Consider the following 13,789-nt stretch of genomic DNA (forward strand, 5'->3'; position numbering starts at 1 on the left):
AAAAATGACATGAGAAATCAAATATAAAGTTGAACAATTTTGATATTAAAAAATGATTAAATTTCTATTTGAGCATTGTGGTATCCAAAATCTTATCACGTATAGTCAATTTCAATTTGCCTCAACAAATCATTTAGCTTTCAATTTTGTCTCAATTAAGTCACTCCAGCAAGTTTAAAAGTAAAAAAAAAAGCCATAAAAATGGTGTGTCGGTCACATTAGCAGTAGTCAATTTCCACTACTGATCGAAATGATATGTGGCTTCCATCTATCTGACCAAAACAACACGTCACTACCACATAGCTGACACGTATCATTTCGGCTAGCTAGGTGATAGACACGTGTCATCTAAATGGCAACCACATATCGTTTCTATCAAGAGTAAAAGTTGACTACTGGTGACGTGGAAGCCATATCACTTTTTCAGTTTTTTTTCTCATGAAGTCGCTAGAGTAACTTAATTGAAATAAATTCAAAGTTGAATGATTTTATTGAGACAAATTTCAATAAAGGGCTTGTTTGGTTCAACTGTTAGCTAATAGCAGTTGTAGTAAAATGTTTGCTGTTACTGTTAGCTGTTTGTTATTAACTGTTTAAGTTTGGTAAAATTATATTGAACTGTTAATATTTAAAATATCTAATATGATCATATTTTAAATTAATCAACAAATAAATTATTAAATAAAAAATGTATTATATAAATTAATAAAAATAATTTAAATAAAAAATAAAAAATTTAAATCTAATAAAATATTATTCTTTTGCTAATTATGTTCTAGAAATAGAAATAATGTTAAAGAAAAAAAATATATTTTTATAGAAATAAAAAAGATAATTTTGTCAGTAACAAATAATTACAAATAGATAATTTTGTCAATAACAAATAACTATAAACAGTTGTTTTTGAAAAGCTTCAAAACGCTGTAGTTTTTAGAAAAATTGCTAAACGATGCGATTATATAAACCTAACTAAACGCTATATTTCCTGCGGTTTGAAGTGAAACGTTAAACGCTCTTCCGAAAAGCTGAAACAAACACTATCTAAATAACTATTTTACGAGTAAATTACACCCATGACCACTCAATTTTACCCATTTTAACATTGTGACCACTGAACTTCAATTCTTAACGGTATGGCCACTGACTTTACACTTTTTAACACCGATAGCCACTCAATTTTAACTAACTCCTCAAAGTGGCCGTTAACGACCTCAAAATGAAAATATTCAAGAATTAAAATTGTTCAGAACAACATTTACCATGAAACCACATTTTTTATTTTACAAAATCACATTTTTTGGAGCTTTCTCTTTCTAAAAATTCACTCTCTCTCCTAAAAAAACAACACCTAAATGACCGCAAAACGAAAATTTTCAAGAATTATAGTTCATTAGAATATCATTAACGTTTTGGATTTTTTATTTTTAGGCCGTCAATGGTTGTTTTGAGGTGTTCAGTGACCATCAGTGTTAAAAAGTGTAAAGTTCAGTGGCCATACTGTTAAAAATTGAAGTTTAGTAACCATAATGTTAAATTGGTAAAGTTCAGTGGCCATAGGTGTAATTTACCCTAAAAAATTTTGATTTTATATAACGTTATCTGTCCCTTTCTCTCTAAGACCGCCAGGTTGTTAAATTCATAATAGTTGAAGGGGCAAGAGTGTAATTAACCCAAACTTTAGCAGTGTAGCCAATTGCAACTTCATTACCATGTAGGGTAAATTACACCCATGGCCATTGAACTTTACCCATTTTCATATTATGGCCACCGAATTTCATTTCTTCCCGGTATAGCCACTGAACTTTACATTTTTTTAACATCGGTAGCCATTGAATTTTAACTAACTTCTCAAAATGACCGTTAACCATCGTTAACGACCTCAAAATGAAAATATTCAAAAATTAAAGTTGTTCAGCACGACATTTACCATGAAACCACATTTTTTATTTTCGAAAATCACATTTTTTTGAGCTTTTTCTCTCTAAAATTTCACTTTCTCTCTCCTAACCAAACAACACCTAAATGACCTAATGGATTGAAACAAAAGCATATATATATCAAAAGAAGTTTGATATATATATATACGAAAAAATAAGAACAGGAAAAACGATTTTTTGCGGTTTAGAAAATCGGATCCGGAATCAGTTTTCGATTTTGAGCAAGATTAATCAATTTCTTCGAGGCTTGATCTAATCGACTTAGTGGACTGACTAGAGGCTTCACCACTAGAGAAGCTTTAATACCGGATTGGAATCTACAAGAGGTATTTTTCCAATCTCGTAGTATAAATATCAATTTGATTATTGAAGAACTTAATAATCTTGGTTAAGGATTTGATGTCAGACATCGGATGTTTGACTGTTTATCAGAGTGATTGGATCACACTGATTGTTTGTTTGGGGAAATTTTTTGAAAGTCGTCTCCTAAATACCAACATGAGGTATTTTTCCAAATAAATATCAATTTGATTATTGAAGAACTTAATAATCTTGGTTAAGGATTTGATGTCAGACATCGGATGTTTGACTATTTATCAGAGTGATTGGACCACACTGATTGTTTGTTTAGGGAAAATTTTTGAAATTCGTCTCCTAAATACAAAAATTTTCAAGAATTAAAGTTCTTTAGAATATCATTAAAGCTTTGGATTTTTTATTTTTAGGCCGTCAACGGTCGTTTTGAAACATTAAGTGGCCACCAGTGTTAAAAAGTGTAAAGTCCAGTGGCCATACTTTTAAGAATTGAAGTTCAGTGGCTATAATATTAAATGGGTAAAGTTCAGTGGCCACGGGTGTAATTTACCAACTATTTTACTATTTGAGGAATAAGATGGACTTTTTCATCCTATTAAAATCGCAGGAGCTTATACCACCTCCTTATACCACCCCCCTCTTTGGGTATAGGATTTGAGGGATAAGAGGGTTATCTCTGTCTTACTCTTCTATCTCCCAAACAAACACTTCGTGTTTTTTTTTATCCCTTCTAATAAACACCCTGTAACTGTAAAAGTTGAGTCACCAACAGTCAGTGTGTTAAATTCATGATACTTGAAGGATCATAAGTGTAATTAACCCAAACTCTGGCAAGGTTACCAACTCAAACTTCATTACCATGTATACATAACTAGCTGCCAAAACAGCACAGATTTCCATTAACCACAAAGCTTCCTCCTGCGTCAGGGTTCAAAATCCAGGCCTATAAAACTCCGCCTCTTCCTGCACTTCTCTGCCCCCAAAAAAACAAACACCATAACTGCAAAACTCCGTCTCCCAAAATGAAGAAGAAGATAGGCATAATCGGCGCCGGAATCAGTGGTCTCCTCGCCTGCAAACATGCAATGGAGAAAGGTTTTAGTCCAATCGTCTTCGAAGCTCGCTCCGACCTCGGCGGCGTTTGGAATCAAACAATTGAATCAACCAAGCTTCAATCCCCCAAATTCTACTACCAATTCTCCGATTTTCCATGGCCGGATTCTGTTACAGAAACATTTCCCGATCATAATCAGGTTTTGGCGTATGTCCGAGCGTATGCTCAGCGATTCAACATTTTGCCGAGGATTCAGTTTAATACTAGAGTTTTGAGCATTGATTATGTGAATTCTGAAAGTGATTATGAGGAGATGATCGGCTGGGAAGCGTGGGGCGGGTCGGGGTATGCTCTGTCGCCGGCCGGAAAATGGAATGTCAGTTTTCAGGATTCCCGAGATCCCTCTTCGCCTGTTGAGGTAATGCATATATCATCAGTTTACTTATTTTTATTGGGAATTGTTGTTTTTCTACCGTGTTGCCGACCAAAATGTTCCGGAACCGGACCCGTTGAGATCGTGCCACGTCAGCTTGAGAACGTTAGGGTCGTATCACTTCAATGCAGCTGATGTGGCATGATCTAAATGGTCTCGAACCGTTTAGACTATACCATGTATGTTTGGAAACGTTGAGATTATATCATGTTAACACGGCTGGCATGTCATAATCTCAACAGTTCTGGATCAGTTTGGTTCATAACGAATCTAAACATTTTGTGATTTCCTATCGTGTTGTGGATCAAACCGTTGAGATCGTATCATGTTAATACAGTTGATGTGGTGTGATTTCAATAGTTTCGGGATTAGTTGGCGTAGAGCCAATTTAAAAAGTTTTATTGTGAAACAATCCGGTACTGAGTTTTACGCTCTTTTCCACTACAATAATATCATGTTAATAGATTTTTTTGATGTGACATTATTTAGGTGGATAAGACCAGTAATGATTCTAGATATTTTTGATAAATGATATGAATTGTTTAAAAAATTTCGGGTTTTGTGTGTTTACAAGTACAAAAGTGGATAAGATGTTAGCTTCTAAGATTATGCATATTATATTAGTTCGTTTCTTCAATTTCTGAAACACTGTATTATACAAAATGATGTCATATTAACAGTTCTGTTGACGTGACATTATCTAAGAGGATAAGACCAGTAATGATTTTGGATATTTTTGATAAATTATATGAATTGTTTAAAGAATCTCGGGTTTTGTGCATTTACACGCACACACAAATATAGATATTGTATTGGTTTCTAAGATTATGCATATTATATTAGCCCGTCTCTTCAATCTCTGAAATACTATATCATACTAATAAATTTACCCTTTAATTAAAAATTATTTTAATATTTTATAATATTCGATAAATTAATATATTAAAAAGTTTTATTGTGGATCGAGACAAGTACTTATTTCTCTTCACTTAGATGATGTAATATTAACAGTTTTTTTTTGACATGACATCATCTAAGAGGATAATACGAGTACTGATTTTAGAATTTTTTGAAAAATTATGTTTATTGTTTAAAAAATCTCGGGTTTTGTACGTTTACAAGTACAAAAATAAATAATATATTGGTTTCTAAGATTATGTGTATTATATTAGTCTGTCCCTTCAATTTCTGAAATACCGAATTATATAAAATAATAAGTTTATCTTTGAATTAAAAATTATTTTAGTATTTTATAATATTCGATAGATTAATATATTAGAATTTTTTTTATTTTTTATATGTTACCGAATCATATATAACTAATTTTTTTACTAAAATAATATATTTTAAAATTAAATAAATTGTTAGTTCTTTCATCAACTTTAATTTTAATGGTTTAGTAAAAAAATTAAATTTGACCCAAAAAATAATGATTAATTAATTCTCTTTTTATTCAATCTATCATTATGTACATTAAGATATTATATAATATACATGTACCATAGAAAATAAACATTATATGAAAATTTATTATGATTTTGTTACCTTTTTTGAGGAAATTTTGTTACCTATTTTTAATTATAAATATATTTGTCAATTATATTATTTAATTGCTAATATTATTTTTTATGTTTAAATTAACATAATAAAATAATTGTGTAGTAATTAACTTAAGAATATAAATTATTTAATAGTATAAAAGTAAATTAATTCTTTTATATAAAATTTATAACTTTTAACAAACAAATTTAGTTACTAAATAATTTATTTAAATAAAAATTAAGAATTCTATAATCTCTTTATGAAAATCGAATCGCACTAGTGTAATATGCATAAATTTAAAACGTAATAAATTATTTACTTTATTTTTTGTTTACTTTATTAGCAAAAATAAATAGCATCTATTATATTAAAATGACACACCGACTTTATTAACGTATCATGTTGACTTTACATAAGCTAAATTGTTAATTTTCTTCTAAATAAAAAGTTGAATTTTAATTTCTCGTGACGTTCCATGTTGACTCGTTGATACGTTAATTGTCATATCCATTAAGTCAAACGACATTGATCGCTCACATAAATTTTATTATTTCTAATATTAATTTTGTCAATTTTCTTCAAAATAAAAAGTTGAGTTTTTAATTTTTCGTGACGTTCCATGTTGACTCGTTGATACGTTAATTGTCATGTCAATTAAGTCAAACGACATTGATCGCTCACATAATTTTATTATTTCTAATATTAATGTAATTTTTTTTCTTAATCTCAGGTTTATCAAATGGACTTTGTGATAATTTGCATAGGAAGGTACAGTGACCTCCGAAATCTGCCGGAATTTCCGGTGAACAAAGGGCCGGAAGTATTTTCCGGCGAAGTCTTGCACGCACAAGACTATGCTGCCATGGATGACGACCGTGCTGCTGATTTTGTGAAAGACAAACGGGTCACCATTGTCGGGTTTCAGAAATCAGCCGTAGATTTAGCAAATGAAGTTGCCAATAGAAACGGTACATTTATATATATATACTAAGGAAAAACTAACAAAACCCTCGTGGTTTCACGTATTTAAAAAGTAGAAAAATATAATATTTTTTTTCGGTGTGATTAAATAAAACATATGTTTCACGTAGTAAAAGAGAATTTTTAGGTAAGATCGGGTCCTTCCTAAAACCTCTTGGAATTGTGCCACATGGCACTATATGAAATATTGTGTTTGCGTCAGATGGCAGAGTCCGAGGGGTTCTTGAGATGACCTAATCCTCCTTAAAGAAACCCGTAGCAAATAATAGAATTTGATTTTTGCTGACGTGATGATTGATACGTTATCAAGTCAATAAACGTATCACGTCGGCAAAACCAATATACCATATCAGGAAAAGATTATTGATACGTTATCAACAACGTATCACATCGGCAAAACCAATATACCATATCAGAATAGATTAATTCTACTTATCGAATATCTTATTTTGCTACCGCATATCGCAACTAAAAATATTACATTTCTCTATTTATAAATGGGTAAATAATTTATTAGTCCCCTAGTTTTTACCTAACACACTGTTTAATCCTCTTATTTTGAAAAACACATTTTAAGGTCCCTATCTTTTGTCAATATTAATCTTGTGGTCCTTTTATCTATTTTTTTTAGATTTTTAAGCGAACATATCTTAGCTTTTAGGACAACCATGGTACAATACAAGTTGACCATGTTACTCTGTTATTTTATATATATATCTGTTTATGCTAAAATATAACGATTACAAGTCTAAAAAAACTAGACAAAAGGACCAAAGGGTTAATATTGGTAAAAGCTAGGGACCTTATAATGTGTTTTTTACAATAGGGGGACTAAACAGTGTGTTAGGTAAAAACTAGGGGACTAATAAATAGGGGGACCATATTTTTTTTTATAACTTTCTTGTGTATATTTAATAAAAAGAAAATCAGTTTTGCATTATAAGTATTAATTTTTTAAGAGATAAGGTATTAAAATTACTTTAAAGTTTTTGAGAAAATATCAATTTAGTCACAACGTATAAAATAACATTATTTTAGTCTCAACGTTTGTGAAATTGTGTAATTATAGACTGGGTAACGAAACTTGAGTTAAAAGCATGTATGTATAAAGTGTCAAGTTATATTATCCAGCCCTATAATTGCACTATTTGTAAACGTTGAGGGTCAAATCGTGCTATTTTTTAAATTAAAGCTAAATTGATACTTTTTAAAAATTGTTAAGGCTATTTTAGCATATTATCTTTTTTTTAAAACATTACATATAGTGGTGAGTGCGTAGTTTTTTCAAGGCAAAACACTCATTTAATCCTCAAACTTAACTTTAAAGTCAATTAGGATCTTAAATTATTAAAATCATCAATCATGTTTCTGAATTAAGCAAAAATTATCAATTAAGTCCCCATTCTAAGTAAAAATATTGAGTCTTCATCGAAAGTCTATGTCAAATAGTCACAGTTTCTAATTTTAAGATAGGATGAGGACTCAATTAATGATTTTTGTTTAATTTAGGGATCTAATTGATAATTTTGATATTTTAATGTGCTAATTGACTTTGAAGTTTTATTATTTTTTTTTTCAAATTATGAAAAAGCCTCCTACTTTCAGAATTAAGGGTTAATTTGACCCTAAAGTTGACATACAGTTTATCCAAAAAGTAAAGGTCAATTTGGTCCTTAAAGTTGGCAAACAAGTTCAGTTTAATCCAAATCGAAGTTTAGGTATTAACTCAGTCCTAAAGTTGGCAATATTTAACAAATTAGTCCAAATTTTACAAATTTTTAAGTATTAAAATTGATTGTATTTGGACTAATTTGTCAAATATTACCAATTTTAAGATTAATTGATACGTAAGCTTGGATTTGGGCTTAACTGAACTTATCAGCCAACTTTAGGGATTAAATTGACCCTTAATTCTGTACTTTCACTAGTGAAAAATAATACTATTAGACCTAAAACTAATCATGGTTCGGATTTGGCCGGGTTTCGCATGCTTACACTTAAATATATTCAACCTGAATTCAACTTAGCTCACTATCAATTTAATCGAGGGTGTAAATTAAAGCTTGAGCACCATCAGTACGTCCGCCTCCTTATATTTATTTACAGCCCATTTAATTCACATGTTCCTCTGTTATTGATAGGTAGTAGATATTAGTTGATTTTTCTTCGACACATAACTATTTCAAAATTTTACCGAACATTTTTTTATCTCATGTTTTGAATTAGAAAGCAAAAAGTAATTTCGAAAAATATACCAAACGGACACTTAATTATATTATATATATAACTAATATTATTAATAGGTTGAGCCGGCTCACGCGCTGTATATTTCTATAAATCACAAGTTCAACACAAAAATAGATAGACTTAAACGAGTTGTGTCCAATATTATTTTTTATATCCAAGTCCGGTCTATTAAATGTGGTCTGTAAACAGGTCTAATTATTGATTAATGTTATTAATGATCAGGTGTGGAGCACCCTTGCACAATGGTGTTCAGGACGGTCCATTGGTTGGTTCCGGAATCCCTACTGTTGGTGATTTTGAAAGGTTTAAACCGTTTCGCGGAGTTATTTATTCACAAGCCTGCCGAAGGCTTCTTTTCTTGGCTCTTAGCCTTCTTGCTTTCACCTATGGTAATTTTTCTCTCAGTAAATATTTTCCGTATTTTTTAATTGTTCTATTTATAATGGTCCGGGATCAAATGACACTTTACATATCATTTCCTGAATGGTCTAAGACAAGTAAATTTTCGAACTATTGTAAAAATTTTCATAAACCACAATGCATCGCCGTTCTCTTATTTAATTTGTACAGTAGTTTGGATTTTTGGTTAAATAAAAGTAATATTACTGAAATCTATATTGCATGAAAACGTTAATTTTTAAAGAGTTTTTACGTTTTTGAAATGTTTCGAAAATATTTTCAAGTACTTTTAATTAAGAAAATTAGAGCCTCGTTTTTAGGGATAATGCAAAATTTATTCCTAGAGTTACTCGAAAAAGTAAATTTTAGCTTTATCGGTACAAAATGTCCCGATGTTATTCAATTTTACGCGATATGTTGATTCTAAGTAAATAATGACGATATTTACCATCCCGTGGAAAAGAAAAGGTAAAATTGAGTTCAAATTTCTAAAACGGAGATGAAATATAGGTCATTTTGTAACATTTTTTTTATAACGAAAATGTTTCAAAAAATGCGTTAATTATTTCGTTCTAAATTTCTAATATTTTCTAAAGTTATCTTCAATTGAGAAAAAAATTAGGGTATTTTGAGAGTAATACACGATGAATCATTTAATGTCCCATGTATATATTTTTTTCTTTATACTAATCATCTCGCATGTAGTGATATACAAAACGATTTTAATTGATCAGATGCATATTACTCCCGAAATACTGTAAAATTTCTTATTAATTGTGCTCTCAAAAGTTCAAAAAATTAAAGATAAAAATCGACCTTCTTTTTACATAACAACTTGTACAAATAAAAAAAAATTATCGCCACAGTTTATCTATTTTCTATATTATTACAAATTGTGTTTTCGAATAATCTATCTAAAATGAAACGTTAAACATACATAAATTTAGGATCGATTTGGCATTACTGTGGTCAACATAATCTGATGCGGAGAAAAGTATTATAAAAAATTAATAAATGTTTGATAAATGCATTATAAAAATTGAAAGTTGTGGATATTTTTTAAATTCAACTGAAACTTAAGGTTATTTTTTAAATTAAGTCGAAAGTTAAAGACTGTTTTTGTCGAGAAAAAAATTAATATCAATTTTTCTGATCCTAAAAGTTATAAATCGTAGCTTTTTAAAAAACAAAATTTTCGGCTTGTAAAAAAACAATTTTGCATATACCAAACATTGTTTTTTTTTTTTAATAGAAAAACGGGGAAAACTGTTTTGATGGTATGGAAAAACAATACAAAACGCTCGCTTAGTTAATTATTTCACATCTCAAACGGGGAAAACTGTTTTGATGGTACGGAAAGATGAAAAAACATGAATAAATAATTTATTAATCCTTACATTTTTACTTAACACACTATTTAATCTTCGTATTTTAATAATACAATGTTTAATCTTTAACTTTTGTTCTATTTAACAGTTTAGTCCTCAAATATTTGAGGACTAAACTATTGAATGAAACAAAAGTTAAGGACTAAACAATATATTATTAAAATACGAGAACTAAACTGTATGTTAAATAAAAATGTAAGAAATAATAAATTATTTACCCAAATTTTATTCATATATAAATAGCCTAAAATTCATATCTCGAGTCTAAAAAAGGTCATGAGCCGGTCTTCAATAAAGGACCTAAAATTCATATCACGGGTCTCAAATGGTCATGAGTCGGCCCTCAATAAAGGACCCAAAATTCATATCTCGGGTCTCAAATGGTCATGAGCCGGCTCTGAATAAAGGACCTAAATTTCATATCTCGGGTCTCAAATCATGAGCGGACTCAGAATAAAAGGACCTAAAATTCATATCTCGGGTCTCAAATGGTCATGAGCCGGCCCTCAATAAAGGACCTAAAATTCATATCTCGGGTCTCAAATAGTCATGAGCGGACTCAGAATAAAAGGACCTAAAATTCATATCTCGGGTCTCAAATGTTCATGAGCCGACCCTGAGTGCAAAGAATTTAATTTGTTAATATGACAGGTAAATTACACTCATGGTCACTGAACTTTACTCATTTTTACAGTAACAATCAATTTTTTTTTCCAGCTGTGGATAATATCAACATTGATCGAAATCTATCTGAAATGGAAATTTCCATTGAAGAAACTGAACTTGATTCCAGTTCATGGAGTCTTCAAGCAGATTTACAGATGTATGTTCACAATTCTGCCTCGGAATTTCTTCAAAAATGTCGAAAATGGAAGCATTCTTCTCAGAAAATCAAACAATTTCACCTTCTGCAAAAATGGAGTGATTTTAGATGGTGAAGAAGATAAGCCTATACAGTCTGATATTGTCATTTTTGCAACTGGATATAGAAGTGATGATAAGATCAAAAACATCTTCAAATCTACCTATTTTCAGAAATGCATTATCGGGTCGTCCGCTCCCTTTTTCAGGTACGTAATATGAGTGTTAAAATGAGTTATCGTATCGTAAACATTTCATAAGATTAATTATATATGATATAAATGACATAACAATGATAAGCGGGTTGTTTCTGTAAACCCGTGTTGTCGTGTTAGAAATGCTTGAATCGTCCGCTCCCTTCTTCAGGTATATTTAGGGGGTGTTAAAATGGGTTATCGTATCATAATCGTGTTATGTGCATTTATATATTCCATCATGATTATATATGACAAATGATACACCAATGATGATCGTGTCCGTGTTGTCGTGTCTGAAATACATTATTGGGCCGTCCGCTCCCTTCTTCAGGTACGTATGTTTAGGGGTGTCAAAATGTGTTATCGCATCATAATCATGTTATGTGCATTTATATATTCTACATGATTATATATAGAATATAAATAACACAATAATAATAATGGGATTGTTTCTGCAAATCGTGTTGTCATGTCAGAAATGCATTATCGGGCTGTTTGTTCCCTTCTTCAGGTAGGTTTAGGGGTGTCAAAATGAGTTATCGTGTCATACACGTGTTATGTTATGTGCATTTATATATTCCAACATGATATAAATTATACAAAAATGATAATCATGTCAAGGGAGTTGTCTCAATAAATCGTGTTGTCGTGTCAGAAATGCATTATTGGTTGTTTGCTCCCTTCTTCAGGTATTACGTAGCATGGGTGTTAAAATGAGTTATCGTATCATAATCGTGTTATGTGCTTTTATACATTGCAACATGATTAATTATATATGATATAAATAACACAACAATGATAATCGGGTTGTCTCTGTAAATCCTGTTGTTATGTTGAAATATATATAAATGCACATAACATGATTATGACACAGTAACCCATTTTGACACCTTAAACATAGGTGAAGAAGGAAGTCGACGACCCAATAATGAATTTCTGACACGATTATCATTGTTATTAAGAGTCAATTTGGTCCCTGAAGTTGGCAGACAAGTTCACTTTAGTTCAAATCAAATTTTAGGTATCAACTTAGTTCTGAAAGTTGGCAATATTTGACAAATTAGCTCAAATACAATCAATTTTATTACCTAAAAATTTGTCGAATTTGGGCTAATTTATCAAATATTGTCAACTATAAAGCTGAGTCGATACCTAAATTTCGATTTGGACTAAACGAAACATGTCTGCCAACTTTAGGAGCCAAATTAACCTTAGTACATTCGTCTATTTGCAAATTTGCAAAATCACAAGGGTTTTTTCTGTACTTTTTCCATTTTTTTTTATAACAGTACATGAATTGTTCAAATATTTTGAACATCATATGTTACACTTTTGAAATTTTTGAATGAATATGGGGTCTCAAGACGGGTTACAATGTCGTAATCGTGTTATATGATTATATATGATATGAATTACAAAAAAAATCATCATATCAAGCTAATTGTCTTTGTAAACCGTGTTATCGTCTCACACTGTAATCTAATTATGAATATTATATTTCAGGGACTGCATTCATCCTCGAATCCCGCAGCTAGCGATACTCGGATACGTAGTGAGTCCGTCAATTTTATTCACGACGGAAACGAGAAGTATCTGGGTAGCGCATTTCATCGCGGGAAAATTCAAGCTACCGAGCATAAAAGAAATGGAAAAAGAAGCAATAGAATGGGAAAAATGTGCAAGAAAATACAGTGGAGAAAGGTATAAAAGATCTTGTGTTAGTATTATGCTTCAAATCTACTCAAATGATCTTCTTTGCAAAGACATGGGTTATAATCCTAGAAGGAAAAAGAATTTTCTCAAAGAGTTGTTTGATCAGTATACTCCTAACGATTATAAGTACCTTAAAGTTTGAGTCGGGAAATAGTTCGGGTCTAGATGGATCGGACTAATGAAAAATTGCTACATGAGTAATTTTCTACTTGTAACATCGCGATTCAGTGATTGGGGAGGAGAATACTTATGTGGCGGGTTTTTTTATTGGTTCGGTGTATTTAGATCGGGACTATTGTAGAATTTCTCGAAATTGTCGAGTTAATAATTTGTGTTATTTGGATTATGTATTTATTTTCTATTTTATATATTAATGTTTTTTTTTTTTTATTATTTCTGATTATTTTTGTTATGTTTTCTTATAAGTTGGTTTTATTTTTTGCTTGGATGTTTTTTCTAATACTATTCGGGTCTTTCCGTTTGGGTGTTGTGTGGGAGTGTTAATCTAGTTGAGATATCTAGTCTCTGTCCTTAGTTAACTTGTCGCCTTATATTTAAAAGGTTAATAATTTGATTTTCTCAATGAGTTGTTTGATCTTTATACTCCTAATGATTATAAGTACCTTAAAGTTTGAGTCGGGAAATAGTTCGGGTCCAAATGGATCGGATCAATGAAAAATCGCCACATGAGTAATTTTCTACTTGTAACTCGTGATTGGGGT

General features: G+C 30.6%; 1 protein-coding gene across 1 annotated transcript; it reads left to right on the forward strand.

The window, feature by feature from the left end:
• Positions 1-3,167: 3,167 nt before the first annotated feature.
• On the forward strand, positions 3,168-13,512 carry LOC136200565 (probable flavin-containing monooxygenase 1). Its single transcript, XM_065990938.1, has 5 exons — positions 3,168-3,724; positions 6,012-6,249; positions 8,732-8,898; positions 11,014-11,366; positions 12,858-13,512. Exons 1-5 carry the CDS (start codon positions 3,275-3,277, stop codon positions 13,207-13,209), a joined length of 1,560 nt encoding a protein of 519 aa, XP_065847010.1. The 5' UTR covers positions 3,168-3,274; the 3' UTR covers positions 13,210-13,512.
• Positions 13,513-13,789: the final 277 nt, after the last annotated feature.

The sequence above is a fragment of the Euphorbia lathyris genome, chromosome 7 (assembly GCF_963576675.1).
Source record: "Euphorbia lathyris chromosome 7, ddEupLath1.1, whole genome shotgun sequence".
Classification (NCBI taxonomy): Eukaryota; Viridiplantae; Streptophyta; class Magnoliopsida; order Malpighiales; family Euphorbiaceae; genus Euphorbia; species Euphorbia lathyris.